The 14618-nt window shown below is 47.0% G+C and overlaps 1 protein-coding gene across 1 annotated transcript; it reads right to left on the reverse strand.

The window, feature by feature from the left end:
- Positions 1–1574: 1574 nt before the first annotated feature.
- Positions 1575–10503, reverse strand: LOC110290355 (vesicle-associated membrane protein 7-like). Its single transcript, XM_029468618.1, has 4 exons — positions 10378–10503; positions 9696–9865; positions 7422–7461; positions 1575–2303 (listed from the first exon to the last, which is right to left on the reverse strand). Exons 1-4 carry the CDS (start codon positions 10501–10503, stop codon positions 1575–1577), a joined length of 1065 nt encoding a protein of 354 aa, XP_029324478.1.
- Between the last annotated feature and the right edge of the window lie 4115 nt (positions 10504–14618).

A 14618-nucleotide genomic window follows, 5' to 3' on the forward strand; every position in this document is an offset into this window, starting at 1 on the left:
ACAGAAACAGAATGGTAATTAGAACAGAAAGAAGTACTGGGGGCATTTGGATATGGCTGTGAGGAACCTGGTCATGTGACTTTCAATGCCTTTGGACTATGTTGGTGGATGATTGTGGAAGTATTTGGAACTTTGGTCTGAAACTTCTCTCAGATCTTAACGAGCCATGATCATGGAAGCTTAGAAGTCAGTGATGCTTAGAGTAACGTGCTGTGTAATGAGGCAGATTGGCCTGGGAGGCTCCATAGGGAAGCTCAGAATCTATCAGAACTCGGGATATAGCCTGTTTGTGTGGTATTTTGGATTAAAAATGTGTGTGTGTGCTGATTTCCTGGGTCTGAAGAAATGACTGCAATTGGCCTACCACTGAAGCGAGATCCTTTGTGTTTCCCTGGGACAATGGGAAAGCATTTCCTCAATGTCAGCACACAGAAGCTGTGATCCAGGGGGACCAAGGCGACATCTCAAGCTGGCAGCCTAATTTGGCAATATGTAAAAGTCCCCGTATGGCGCTCGTTTTGGAGATATGACAGCTGAAGGGGTTCTAAATGGACGCCAGGGCTTGGCCCCACATGGAGAGGTCAGAGGGTCTATTGGTAAAGGCGCAGTCCCATCTGCAATGGAGAGCCCAGGAGACTGGAAATGCCAATACTACAGGAAGTCCACCAAGGATGGTAGCCAGTATGGAGTGGAGAGAGTCTAAGCCTGGGACAAACTCTGTGTTTTGTGGGCACTGGAGCGCGGGAGTGGATCTGTCTAAGTCTTTCGAAGCCAGAAGATCACTAGTTAGTTCCAGATACTGGCCAGGGAGCTATATAGGATGTGGGCTTACATTGCTGAAGTTTGGCTCAGCTCTCATCAGAGTGTTTCCATGCCCCAGTTCTTCCCTCTTAAAATAAGGAAGTGTACATTTTGTTTTTGTTTTTTTTTTTTTGCAGTATGAATAAATAATATACTGAACTTTATTTCAGAAAGTAAATTCTGGGAGAAAGAAAGATAATTCTTGTGCTTCTAATGGGTTATCAAAATGTTTCCNACCATATTGAAATAAAATTTCAATGTTAACTNCATTACTTGTATGGGCTCCTNGATATAAGCAGCACTAAAAATTATTACAATTCTCAAAATTCTCTATTTATTATTTTGAAGCACCTAAAATTCTCCCATAACAAAAGAGACTAAAATGAGATGTTAGTAATACAATCCATTTCCTAGCACTTTGTATGTTTCTAGGAACATACAAAGTTTCTAGACAGTTTTAACAGACAGGTCATAAGTTTGGTGGTTTCCACCTTGGCAAAGGCTTTGTATATTAAAAGCAAAAATGTCTTCCTAAGTAGAAGGTACTACTTAAACTAAAGAGACTAATAAATGCCCTTTCTCATGTGAATAATGATTCAATGTGAAATTAATTAACATAAACCATATGACAGGCAAAGATTAAAACAAGAAAAAGAGAAAAAAAGATTAAAGAAACTGGCATTTTCTGAGAATAGTGAAAAGACAGAGTCACATGAATTTCCTTTATCTCCTTTCACTCTCATATCCTTCTTTAATGGTAACTTTTTTCTTCCTTATTCCTTCACACAGCTTGGCCATGTAAACCCACCACAGATAGGTGACCCAATGATATGAATGAACACAATTGATACAATGATGATGGTGATAGTGAGCTTGATATTCTTCATACACATGGCTCGAGCAAGATTTCTGCTGGTAGTTTTGAAAGTGACAGATGAATCCACAAGGTTTTCTGTTTTATCTATCAGCAATCCCGACCTTTCTCCACGTTGAGCAACCAAATCTATGTTTCTGACCATTACTCCTTTTAGTTCATCCGCTTGTGCTTGAGTCTCCATGCCTTTGTCTAGGCTCTTATTCTCGGAGCGATGCTTCAGTTGTGCAGCCAAAACACTTGACAACTCGCTATTCATGGCATAAGGAAGTGCAGTCTGTGCTATTGAACCATACGTTGTCTGGAATCTCTTCTTTCCTTCATTCAAAAAACTGAAGGCTCGAGAACGCTCAAAATCATCATCAGTGATACAAAGATACACAATCCTGTCTTGGCAGATGTAATGAAACAAATAATTGCCATGTGAGTAAGTTAGTTTATTATTTTCAGAAGGTATCTTAGCCAGAATCTGCTCTGTCACCTCTAGGAAGTTTCCTCCACACCAAGCATGTTTGGCAAGGATAGTGGTTCCCCTGGCAACAACAGCAAAAAGAATGGCCAGGACTTCAATCTGACCGAGTACCGTCTGTCGGGCACTCAGGCTATTGACTGAGGAGCGCAGGTCCTCCTAGGGTCACCCACTGCCTGAAACAAGAGGTGGATAGACATTTTGGTTTTTTAATTAATTAATTAATTTATTTATTTATTTTGTGGAAACTACTGTTAAGAGACTTTGGACTTTTAAAGAGACATTGAACTTTTAAAGCGCTAGAATTGTTAAAAACTGTGAGACCTTTAGGAAAAAACGATTTTAAAAGTTTTAAATTTATGTATGTGCTTGCATGCTTGAATGTATGTGCACCACATGCATGCTTAGTACCCACAGAGGCCAGAAGATGGACCATTGGATCCCCTCAGTGGTTGTGAGCTGTCATGTGGGTGCTGAGAACTAAACCCAGGTCCTTTGTAAGAGCAGCCAGTGACCTTAACCTCTGAGTCAGCTCTCCAGTTCCACACTGTAGGACATTTAAAGTTGTACTGTGCTTTTTATTGTAATATTAACACAATATCTTGGGAACACAGAGTTGAAAGGTCATGGTTTAAAGTAATATTTGTGTGTGTGCATGTGCATGCATTTGTGTGTGTATGCATGCATGTGCATGTACATGTGTGTGTGAAGTGGCCAAGGGGTAGTGTGTCCTTGTTGTCTTTAACTGTCAACTTGATACAGCCTAGAGTCACATGAAAAGAGAGTCTCAACTGAGAGATTGTTGAGCTTGGATTGGCTCATGAGTATGTTTATAAGGAGAGGTCCCAGCCCACTATGGGTGGCACTCTCCCTTAGCAAGTGGTCTTGAGCCAGGTAAGAAAGTTAGCTAAGCAAAAGCCAGAAAATAGCATTTCTTTATGGACCCTGCTCTCCCAGTGATAGACTGTGACCTAGAAGTATAAGAGAAATAAATATTCCATCCCTTTAAATTGGTTTTGGTTGTGGTGTTTATCTCAGGAAAAGAAAGCAAACTCAAACAAGAGGAGCCTCAAAATTGGAGAGGATTTGATAGTGAAGAGCAGGCTCAAATGACCCATTTTCTTCATCAAGCCCTACTCAGTTACAAAGCACAGGACAAAGCGACTTAAAGAAAGAGAAATTTATTTTGGCTTATGATTCAGAGAAGCAGTCCATCATGGCTGGCAAATCATGGTGGTAGAGCCTGAAGCAACTGGCCACGTTGTGTCTGCAGTCAGGACACAGAGAGAAAAAAGGCTGCCGCTGGGCTCACTGTCTCCCTTCTATTCAGTCTGAGACCCCAGCCCACATTCAGGGAGGACTCTTCCTACTTCAGCCAGCCACATCTAAAAAATCCCTCATAGACTTGCTCAGAGCCAACAACTAGGATTAACTGTCATGATCCTCTTCCACTCCCAGATCCTGTTTCCTGATCCACTGAAGGGAAATTTACCTTCATCAAAGTGACCTGAGACATCCTTTGAGTGCCTGGTGCCATGCCTGGCCTGAACTCAGGGTGTGCCTGTGTAACTTTTATGAGCTGTGTGATGTTCCTGTATAAAGAGGACTAGCTGAGGAGAGACCCTGCGAATTCTTACTGAGAATGATTCCCTTAGAAAGATGCAGGGTGTCATTCTAGAGGGCATGGTGTCAATGAGAGGAACTGCTGAGTGCTACTACCCAGTGAGCATGTGGACCTGGTGATATCTATCCTACAGGCACCTCATCTGGAAGGCCATGCTTATCGCTTCCCTTTGGATATGTCTACTTCAGAGGCCAGGGTTCTGAGCCTGGGCTCCATCACACTAGCAAGGGCAATGGCAGGAGCCTCTGCAAGAAGCAGCCTTATGGGACAAGCTTGTGGCTGCTCTGGGTCTTGCTGCTGGGAACACCCAAGTCACAGAAGTGGTGAAGCCCATCCTGTCCAAGGACGCCTGGGTCTCTGGAAGTTTTGCCTCCTCATAAATTCCTCCAGCTTTCTGTCCTGATGGTATTGTATGCTGGAGGCACTCATGAGATATTGTTTCTCCCAAGAACTCAAGCAATGGTGAAATATTTGATGATATAGTTTCTATAAGATCAACAAATAACTGTCAGCCTCTTTGGAGCCAAGGCTGCCTTCCTTGAGGATCAACATACGGAACTTGTTTATAATTTGAAATAAAACAGACTCCCCAGCCCCCTTCTTCTCTTGCCTCTGTTTCCCGCTGGCTAGGACCCTGCCCTGTAAATGCATAAGTGTTTTTGCCTCCAAGCTTCTGTCACTGTTTAAACTGGAAATTGTTATCTACTCCCTTGGCTTGACCATGCTCCCACAGCCCCTCAGCAGCCCCTGTTGCTGCTTACCTCATCCTCCTGTACCTCTGGACCTCTGAGCAAGTGATCTATGCTGTCTTCTCCCAAGCATCTGCCCTCTCCTGCTCTAGAGAGGACTGAGAAAAATCCAAAGGAGTCTCATTGCAACAAGAACTCCCAGGGTGGGAAAGGCTTTGCCTGCACAGTCTCATCTGCCCACAGCTGGTGCTCTGTGCTTGCCCTTGCAGGAGTGGGGGCAGGGAATTCACCTCTCACCCTCTGTGTGTGCTATTTGTATGCATGCCTTCCACAGCCCCATTTAGAGGGGAGGAAACAGAGAGAAGAAGTGTCACGCCCCTAGCTTAGTGGTGCTGCTCTGTAGGACCTGTCACCAATTCTGTCCCCAAAGCCTGGCTTTTAACACCATGGGAACATCCTAGCAAAATCCCCCAATAGCCATCTAAGACTGACTGGGCTCAGGGCATGCTTTAACTACCCTGAGGGCTATGTTTGTTCAGATGTTAGATTTTTCACAGGGGTTCAAGTTTCTTAGTTCTGAGCAATAAAAGAGGGGGTGGGGAAAGAAAGAGAGAGAAGACACCACATGGTAAGTCCAGCCTCCAACCTAATGCACTTCTCTCTGGGCCTCTCCCAGCTCCTGAAGCCCCCTCCCCAGCTGTGACATCACCATTCAGCCCCCGCAGATGACAGCCCTGTGATCCATCACCAGCCATCTGCTTTCCTGCTGCTGGGGACAGGAGAGCCTGGAGCTGGCCCCATTGGGCTGGGAGGCAGCTGCACCTGCCCATCATAGCTCACGAAGGGCTGTTTGCATTTGTCCGTGTTGGTCCCCACCCCCACCCCCTCCAGTCCCCCACTATCTCAAGATGTGACATCTTCCCATCCAGGCCTGGAGTTTCTAGCCAGTCAGACAGCCTCCCTTGCTCACAGAGACTCGGCCATGAGATTGAGATCTGATGAGATAAAGCCTTGGGCATCTGTGAATCAGTTCATGGTTCAGGCCATGATGAAAGGGGCTGTTTATGCTCAATAGATACCCGGAGCAAATTGAAGCCAGGGCCCAAGAGCTTCAGAGAAGTATCTCTGCTTCAGCCTCTTGAAAAATTAGGGCAAAGCCTAAACACTTGTCAGTCTTATCACTTCCTTGAGAAGGGTGATTTTGTAATGTGGCATGAAGCCATTTGCCAAGAGAGAGATACCCCAGTTGCTTTGGGGGCTCAAGGCCAGCATCTCCATCCCTTGGGTCTATAACGTAAACACTGAATTCCAGCCCCACGTTAGAGAGAGAAGAAGTTGATAAGAGGTTTAAGGAGGTAGAAAGGAAATGAATAGCGACTTTTTGCTGCCTCTTATTTCCTAAAGCGGGGGGGGGGGGGAGAAATAAGCAAAGAGCAACCAATGAAGCATCAGATGTTCCAAAAAAAAAAAATTAAAAGGCTCTTTTCTGTCTCTACCTTGGGCAATGACCTCCCCAGACAGCAGCCCCACAGGCCCCTTCAAAAGGGCACAATTACCCCCGTGGCGTCTGTCGGTTCTGCTTGACTTGGAGAAATGGCTCCCTCCTCGGAGTTCCTAAAACATTTATCATCCCAGCCATTCCCTGGGCAATTAATCAGGTGCTGCCTTGACTATCTCCGAACGTTGTATCGAGCGCTATTTAACCCTTATCAGCACGGGGGCTTTCGACAGCTTGTCTTTCGGACTCAACAGGAGCTTCTAGAAGGCTGGGCAAAAGGTCCGCCCCCTCTATGTCCGGTGCTCACTCCCTGAAGATAGTTAGTCTCACCACCAAGGGAGGGTCTGTCTGTCCCTGGATAGAGGGCATTTGCATTTGTAATCAGGATGCTTAGCCGGCGACTGAGACTCTCAGTGCTCACAAAAGGGCCATCTGTACTGGATTCCTTATGAATACTGCTACTGGCTTGTTTGAACTTGACTGAGTATCTGTGTTTATTGTTTGGATTTTTAAAAAGATTTATTCTATTGTAGGAGAAGAGAGAGAGAGAACACACAAGAGTGGGGTACCCCAGAACCCAGAAAAAGGTATCTCTTTGAACTGGAGTTACAAGCATCTGTGAGCTACGTGGCATGGGTTTTAGGGACCTAACTCTCGAGTTCTCTGCAAGAGTAACAAACCCTCCTAATCGTTGTTCCGTCTCTCCAGCCCTGCTGTCAAACTGTTCATGATTATTGTGGGAGGGGGATACATGCCACGGTCTGTGTGCAGAGCTTTGAGGGCAATTTTATTCCGTCAATCTGTCCTTCTGCTTCCAGAAACTGAACTCAGGTCATCAACCTGGTGTCGTTCACTGGGCAGCAAGAGCCTTCCTTCATCCACTGAGCCATCTCTCTGCCCTGCTTCCCTGAGAATGAGCCTCCCGGGGTGCCAGGCATTGTGCTTCTGCAGACACTTAGAGCTGCAGTCATATCCTTTCCTGATGAGTTCTGAACACTATCTGGAAACACCAGGCTCTGGTTCTGTTTGTTCTCTATCGCTGGATACCCTTGTTCCCCGTGTGGCATGCTGTCTGCTTCAAAGGCCCTCCAACTGTGTCACAGACCTCTCAGTCTGGGCGAAGGAAGCTGTTTTGATCTCAAGTGTGGCGTGTGGCTTTCAAAGGACAGAGGGTTTGTAGATAGACATCTCCCACAGTCCCCCACAGAAGTAAAGAAGGAGGGTTTGCCAGCAGGGGATGGGGTGAGGATCCACAAGTCTGGAGCAAGGACTCTGAGAGGCCCATACCCAGTGTAGCTGGAAAATGGAGTCTGTGACTCAGCAGGTTCATTTCTCAAGCCCAAGGAAGATGGAAGACTTGCAGCAGGACAAGTGAGGATCTAGGTAGCACTCCGTTTGTTTATGGGATGAAGGCTGCAGGCATTCCAGATAAGCCAGCCACTGCTGGGCCACTGGCTGTCCTGTACCTGTGCCACTCCATCACCCGTGCATAGGGGCTCCCACTTCCTGTGTGAAGCATGAGGGTGCAGGGGAGCAAGGGACCAGAGTTGTCACGATCCCCCAGGTGAAATGACCTGAACTCTGGCAGTGCTGGAGGAGGGAGGGAGGGAGATGCCTTCCCTTCCAGACCTTTCTCAGCTGAACTTCTTGCCCTTGTCTGATTCCCTCTGCTCCCCAAGGCCCCAGTCATCCCTCCCCCTATATTAAGGTTTTCCATTATGTTCCTCTGTGTGCTGCAGAGCATCATAAGGACAGAGCCTGAAATGCACCAGAGCACAGGTAGGCTGTGAGTCACTGCGCCCCTGCCAGGGTTGAAAGGCTTTAGAGAAACCCTATTTTGGAGCTTGCAGCCAGCCAGACCCTGAAAGTAGAGGAGATGTTGATCTTTCCTAGGCTGCAGATCATCCCATTCAAATGTGAACATTCAAACCATGCGTCACTCCTGCCCGAGCTTTATGCCTCTCCCGGGGTCCATTCCACAGCCCACTTCTCAGCCAAAGCCTGATTTGGGGGCAGCTGAGACCGGCCTCAGGCCCCAGAAGGAAAGAAACCTACATCTCCCCAAGGGCCACCAGCCAGGGACAATGGATCCGCTGTCAGCCAGTAGCGAGTATTACAAAAACCTAAAGACATTATCCTGGCCCTGGTGAGACGTTTAGGAAATAAAACAGATTTTAAAAACACACATACACATGAAAAATGAAGTGGAAACATGGCTGATGGGGAGGGACTTCAAGGTGACCTCACCTCAGTCTGGCCCTGCAAAAAGAGAGAACAATGTGTGGCCATTCTGGAGACCCAGGGCTGTGGGCAGAACTTCAGGGAGCTTACCCCAGTCCGTCTGAGGTCAGCCCAGCAGAACCTCACAAGGCATGCGCCATGAACCATCTTCATTGTCAACACGATGGTACTTAGAACTTCCTGGGAAGCATATTCTGATCACGACAGATGTTTCCAGAAAGGCTTAACTGAGGTAGGATGATCCACCCTGAATTTGGCCAGCACCACTCTGTGGGCTTCACTCCTGGCAACAGCCTGACCTCTCTCTGCTTTGCAATGGTGGGTGGAGTGTGTCCAGCTCCCTCGTATCCTACTTCTGTGTCTTCTGCCTCGGGAGAGGCTGCACCCTTGAACTGTGAGCTGAGACAACCCTTTCCTTCCTTAAGTCACTTGGTCAGGTGTTTGTCCTAGCGAGAAGAAAAGTTAACTAATACAATAACCTTATTCGGAAATAGGTTCTTGGCAGTTGTTGAGTTAATTAAGGATCTTCAGATAATCCTGAAGTCAGGAGACCTCAATATCCAATAAGGTAGGATCCTTGTGAGAAGAGAGGAGAATTTAAAACACAGAGAGTCTTGTGATGATAGAACAGAGACTAAAGGATTGCATCCACCAGCCAAGGGATGCTAAAAGCCACTAGAGACTAGCTGAGGCAGAAGGGAGCCTCCCCTGCAGCCTTCGAGTAGAGCCACACACCCAGACCTCTGGTCCAGAACTGATCATGGTCACATATGCATTCCTGATGATGCTGCCCCATGTCAAAGAAGCGTGAAGTTTCTCAGTTGCTTCCAAGATTGCCAGCGCCAAGGTAGCCACCTCATACTTGACTATACTGCTCACCTGAAGAAAATGAGCCCCCCAGGGTGGATGTGTGGGTGGTGCAGAAGTCAGATTCAACAACGACACAAGCTTGTGCTAGAGACACACCTCTCCGTGCAGTTTTCCATGGAAGAAGAGGTGAGAGCTCTGACCAGTGCTCCATGGAATGCTGGTTTCCAAGGGCAGTGGGAATGAAAGGTTTGCTTACTGCCAGAACCTTCTAGAAATACACCAGAGCCTCATCTATCCTTCATTCCGCAGACACGTGTTTATACAGAGCTGCTAAATGTGGTGTCTGGAAGAAGAGCAGGCCAGGCCAGTTTATGCCTTACAAGAGATAAACAAGGTGCCAGGACCTCCTAAGGAGATCTGCTGAGAGCATGGCTGGAGTTACTTCTGAGGAGGTTGGAACCTGGACAATAAAGAATAACGTCCCAGGCAGAGTGGGCAATGGATGCAAAGGCCAGGCACAGAACAACTTGGCTAGCTCCAGAGACATTTGCTCCTATTTTTTTACTTAATTGTTTTTGTTTTGAGACAGGGTCTCTCTACGTAGTCCTGGAACTCACTCTGTAGACCAGGCTGGATTCACGCAAAGATCAGCCTGCCTCTGCCTCCTGGATACTAGGATCAAAACTCACGTCCCCGTGGTTAGCGTTTCAGAGATGTTGTAGAGGCCACAATGGCTGGATAACAGGAAGGCCTTGTGGGCCCCTGGGACGAACAGTATTGCTAACTTGTTATTTAGCTGAGGACAAATGCCCCAGAGAGGGAGGGCCTTCACCACCTCTTGGAGGTCTCGCATGACTACCTTTGTAGAGGTGAACAGTAGCTCTGAGGAGTTGGGCTTCCTGTAACAGCTTCCTCATGCTAGGGGATCTCCCTGGGGAGGTAAGGGACAGTTGATGAGTAGTGGAGCAGGGTCATCCTTCACAGAGAAGACCTTGTTCTCCTGCCCAAACCCTAGGCCAGTGACATACATGATGGACACTTAAAGACGCAGGTTAATGGACTGGTTCTCTATTCTGCTGGTATTGTAGAGACTGGATGAGGAGAGCGAGAGAGTGGAGGTGTGGGATCAGGTGACTGCTACACAGCAGATGAAATGGCCCTCAGAGGAAGGCCAACCATCGCACAAATCAAAGCAAAGGATATTGCTTTATATGCATGGTACCAGGGCTGGGGGATAAGGCCTGAGACAGGGTTTGATGTAGCCTAGGCTGACCTCAAAGTTCCTATGTAGCCAGGGCTTCACCATAATTACTTTTCTATTGCTGTGATAGGACGCTGTAACCAAGGCAACGCATAGAAGAAAGAACTCACCTGGGACTTGTGGTTCCAGAGGTTTTTGAGTCCATGATGGTGGAGCAGAAGTTGGCGGAAGCATGTGACTCGAGCAACAACTGAGAGCTCATATCTGGAATAGCAAGCAGGAAACTGCGCGTACATGGGGGATGGGAGGAGGCTGGAGACCCTGCACATCTTCCCAGAAGGCCACGCCTCTCATTCCAAACAGTTCTACCATCTGGGGAACCATACTTTCAAACATATGATTCTGTGAGGAGCCATTCTCACTCCAACCACCACAAGTCCCTTCTCCGGCATCCACATTCCATCGCTGGCATAACAGATACACATCACCACATCCAGCCTTTTGTTCTCTTTTGAGTACTCTAGCACCAAAGCCCAGGGTAGCCTGGAACTAACTAACCAGCTCCCAAACTTGGGGTAAACTTCCTATCTTAGTTTTCTGACTGTGGGGATTATGGACATAAACCAGGGCCCTTCCCTTTGCCCCTGAAAGGAGATTAACCTCAGGTCTCTCCTTAAAAGGCAAGCACTCTACCTTGGCTCTGCCCTCAGCCTGGATTGTCACTTTTAGACTCATGAACCTTTTCCTGCATGCCTTGCTGGCCTCCCTCAAAGGAGGGCTCAGAGCTTCCACCTCCCAGCGTGCTTAGTTTCTCTTGCATAGGGAACAAAGTTCATGTCAGCTTACCAGCCTTGGCTGCATCATCACTGCAGGTAAGTCAAGGCAGGAAGCTCCTGAAGCATCCAGTCACATCATATCCACATGTAAGCCCAGAAAGAAGCTAATCCACTCATACCTCGGCTCAGATTGCCTTTTCCTGATTTTATTCTCAAAGCCAGGGGAATGGTGTCACCCACAATGGGCAGATCCTCCCACTTCAATCAATGTAACCAATACAATTTCCCACAGACATGCCCATAAACCAACCTGATTCAGAGGATCCCTCATTGAGATCTTCTCCCTAAGTGATTCTAGATCGGGTCAAGTTAACAATTAAAACTAACCACATTTCTCCATCCCTTGTCAACTCGATACACAACACATACTATATCATTTTAAACCATAGCTTTCCAATATATCATTGCTTTATTATATATATATATATATATATATATGTATATATATATTAATATATCCTTTAAAACATATAGCCACAATACAATCTAAACTTTAAAGTCCCAATAAGTAACAATTTCAATGTTTGTAAAGTCCAAAGTTTCTTTCCTGTGCGCTCTTATAAACTTAAATAAGCAGGTTATACACTCCTACCATATAACAGCACATAGACTGAAATGTTTGGTTACCATGGAGTGGCACTATTTTGTGGCCTTGCTGGAGGAAGTGTGTCACTGAGGCAAGATTTTAGGCTTTCAAACACCCAGGCCAGACCCAGTCAATCTCTCTCTTCCAGATGCCTGCAGATCCAGATGTAGAACTCTCAGTTTCCTCTCCAGCACCATGTTTGTCTGTGTGCCACCATGCTTCCAGCCTTGATCATAATGGACTAAACCTCTGAAACTGTAAGTAAGCCCCAGTTAAATGCTTTCTTTCATAATAGTGGCTATGGCCATGGTGTCTCTTCACAGCAATAGAACAAACACTAAGACAGGAAGTATCAGGGCATTAGTAATGAGCAACAAGGAGACTCTGACTGTTGCAGCTCCATATCCAGCATCATGGGCTTGTAACATAATCTTCCGGGCTCCAGAGGACTTGGATCACCCCATCCCAGTTCTGCCACTGCACACACAGCCTGTCCTTTAGATATCAGCCTTCTCTACTCTACACCTACAGTTCTTCTTAGCAGATATCCTATAATTTTGGCAAGTCCAGTATCCTGGGGTCTCTATCATAACCAAAGCTTCACCCTCAGAGCTTCACACAATAACTTTTAGGAGCCTCTTTGCAACAACTCAAACCCTATCAGCAGTACTTGGCCTTGGCTGAGCTATACAAATCCCCTCAATCTTCTATCTTTGCCTTAAAACCCAATGCTAAGCGGACAATGCTTATGCCATTGACAAGTTCTGCTAACAAGGAGAGGTGTATCCTTTCCCTCTTCAAGCACAGCTCCATTTCCTTCTGTGCTGACCTTGAGAAAATGTCTTCACATTGTCCCAGTGAAGAACAGGGAGCGCCTCCACAATGGTGCAGATGGATCTGTCTGTCGATTGCAGCTGCCTCCTCAGCAGCACCCCAAGTACCGTCTTGCCTTGAAATGTCCCCTGGCAAACAAGTCGGTTGATCATCTTCAAACTTAAGCCTCTTGAAGCTCCCAGGACAAAACAAAATGAAGCCAGACTCTTCGGCAAAATGTCACACAAATGCCTGTAGCCTAATCTCCTCCTTGAGTCCTTGTTCCCCTCTGAGACTTATGAGTTGAGCTTCCATTGTTCATGTCTCTCTCCGTGTTCTCTTCCAAGCTCCTACATAACACCCCCATAGAGCTCTGTTCACAACATGCAACAACTTTTTTAGTCCAAAGTTCCAAACTGTTCCACTCCTCCCCCTCCCACATTCCAAAGGCTTAACCACCACATGGCCAGGTTTATCTCAGCACTATGCTGCTTCTCTGTACCAATCTTTATCCTAGTTTCATTTCTGTCACCATTGAAAAATCCTCTGACAGAAGCAATTTAAGAGAGAACAGGTTCATTTTAGCTCATGGTTCTCGGTCACAGTCCACCCTCGAAGGGAAGTCAGGGCAGGAGGATCTTAAAACAGCTGCTTATATCCCGTCCACACACAAGAGCAAGAAGAAGCCAATGAATTCTGGTCTGTGCTCAACTCACTTTCTACCTTTTTAAATACAAGCCTGAGACTCAGGGAATTGTGCCACCCACAGCGGGCAGGGCTTCATACTGCAATGGACATAACCAAGACAATCCCCCTCTACACATGCCCGCAGGCTAAGCTAGTCGAGACAGTCCTTCATTGAGACTGTCCTTCCCAGTGATTCTTGATTGTGTCAAGTTGACAAATTAACCACCATACAGTAGAGCAGGCAAAGGTAAGTCCCGGTGCCCTGGACGTGTGCCCGTAGCAAGCAGTACAAAGGCTTCTCCTTCATGTGTCAGACTGTGCAGAGTTTCAGCTTTTTTCTCAGAATGGAAAGTTCCCTGCCTGCCAATGCACACATGTGGGCTTGATTTACTTGCCTGTTATTGGCCAGGATTCCTCTGGTTACTGTGAATTCTTTTCTCCTCTCCAAGTCACAGGGGGGGGGGGGTCTCCCAGGGGATCTTCTCCAAATTTGTCTCTGGTGGAAACTGATATAGAAATGCCAGAACCCCTGTCTCTCTCAAAGTCTCTACCTCTTTCTCCTACACAGCATCTACACAGAGCCATGTGTTTTTGGAGTCTTTCCTACTATCACCATTTTTCTAGGTGATCAAAAAAGGCCTGGGGTGAACATATGTGTGCCATGGCCTTGCAGTGAGTAAGTCTCAGTGGTCAGTGGGTCCAGTGGCATGCTCCCCACAGTGTGGAGGTGCTTCCAGCCTTGAGATGACAAGAGCTTCTTATTGGAAGCAGCCAGCAGCAAGACACTCATGTTGTCAGTGGGGTGGTTTTGCCTCCAGGAGCCATCTGCAACATCTGGAGCCTTTGGGGCTGCACAATGTGTAGATCATGCAGTAGAGATTCAATGGTCAAGGGCTGAGATGCTGTGGTGGTCTCAAGAGCCACCAGCCCCTGGCATGGGACACCCTGAACTACAGAGATGCTCTTCTGGCCTGCTTTCTCCCCAGCATCCCCCACTAAATTCCCTAGGACTCCAGAAATGTCCACACCCACCCACAGCACAAACTGGCCAAAGGAGCCCCATTACCTTTCTTCCTCACTGAAAGTCCTATTTTATCCCTCCACGTTCAGCCTGGTGTGCCTTAATGACAAAATCGAGTTGTAAGAGAGGACACAGTCTTTCCTGCTATCATTCTGGTGGAGGAGAGAGTGAAGTCACTTGACAATGCACCAATCAAAGACAAAAATGCATATCAAGATGGGCGGTAAGGAACGAGGGAGGAGGGGAAGCTGGAGAAGAGGAGTCCCTGCTGAGTCTTCTCTTCTGGCCTTCAGGTTTGGCTCGCATGCGGCTGTCTAGATGTTCTGTAGAATCTTCTGAGAACGGCTTTGCAGTCTTTCCATCTGGAGAAACAGTGTGGGCAACCGATCATAGGGATGTGGGAAGGAGACCACCCAGCAGATGGGAACCTACCAGCCAAGCTCTGCAAAGAAAGTCCGCCCCAGAACA

This window comes from Mus caroli, chromosome 2 (assembly GCF_900094665.2).
Source record: "Mus caroli chromosome 2, CAROLI_EIJ_v1.1, whole genome shotgun sequence".
Classification (NCBI taxonomy): domain Eukaryota; kingdom Metazoa; phylum Chordata; class Mammalia; order Rodentia; family Muridae; genus Mus; species Mus caroli.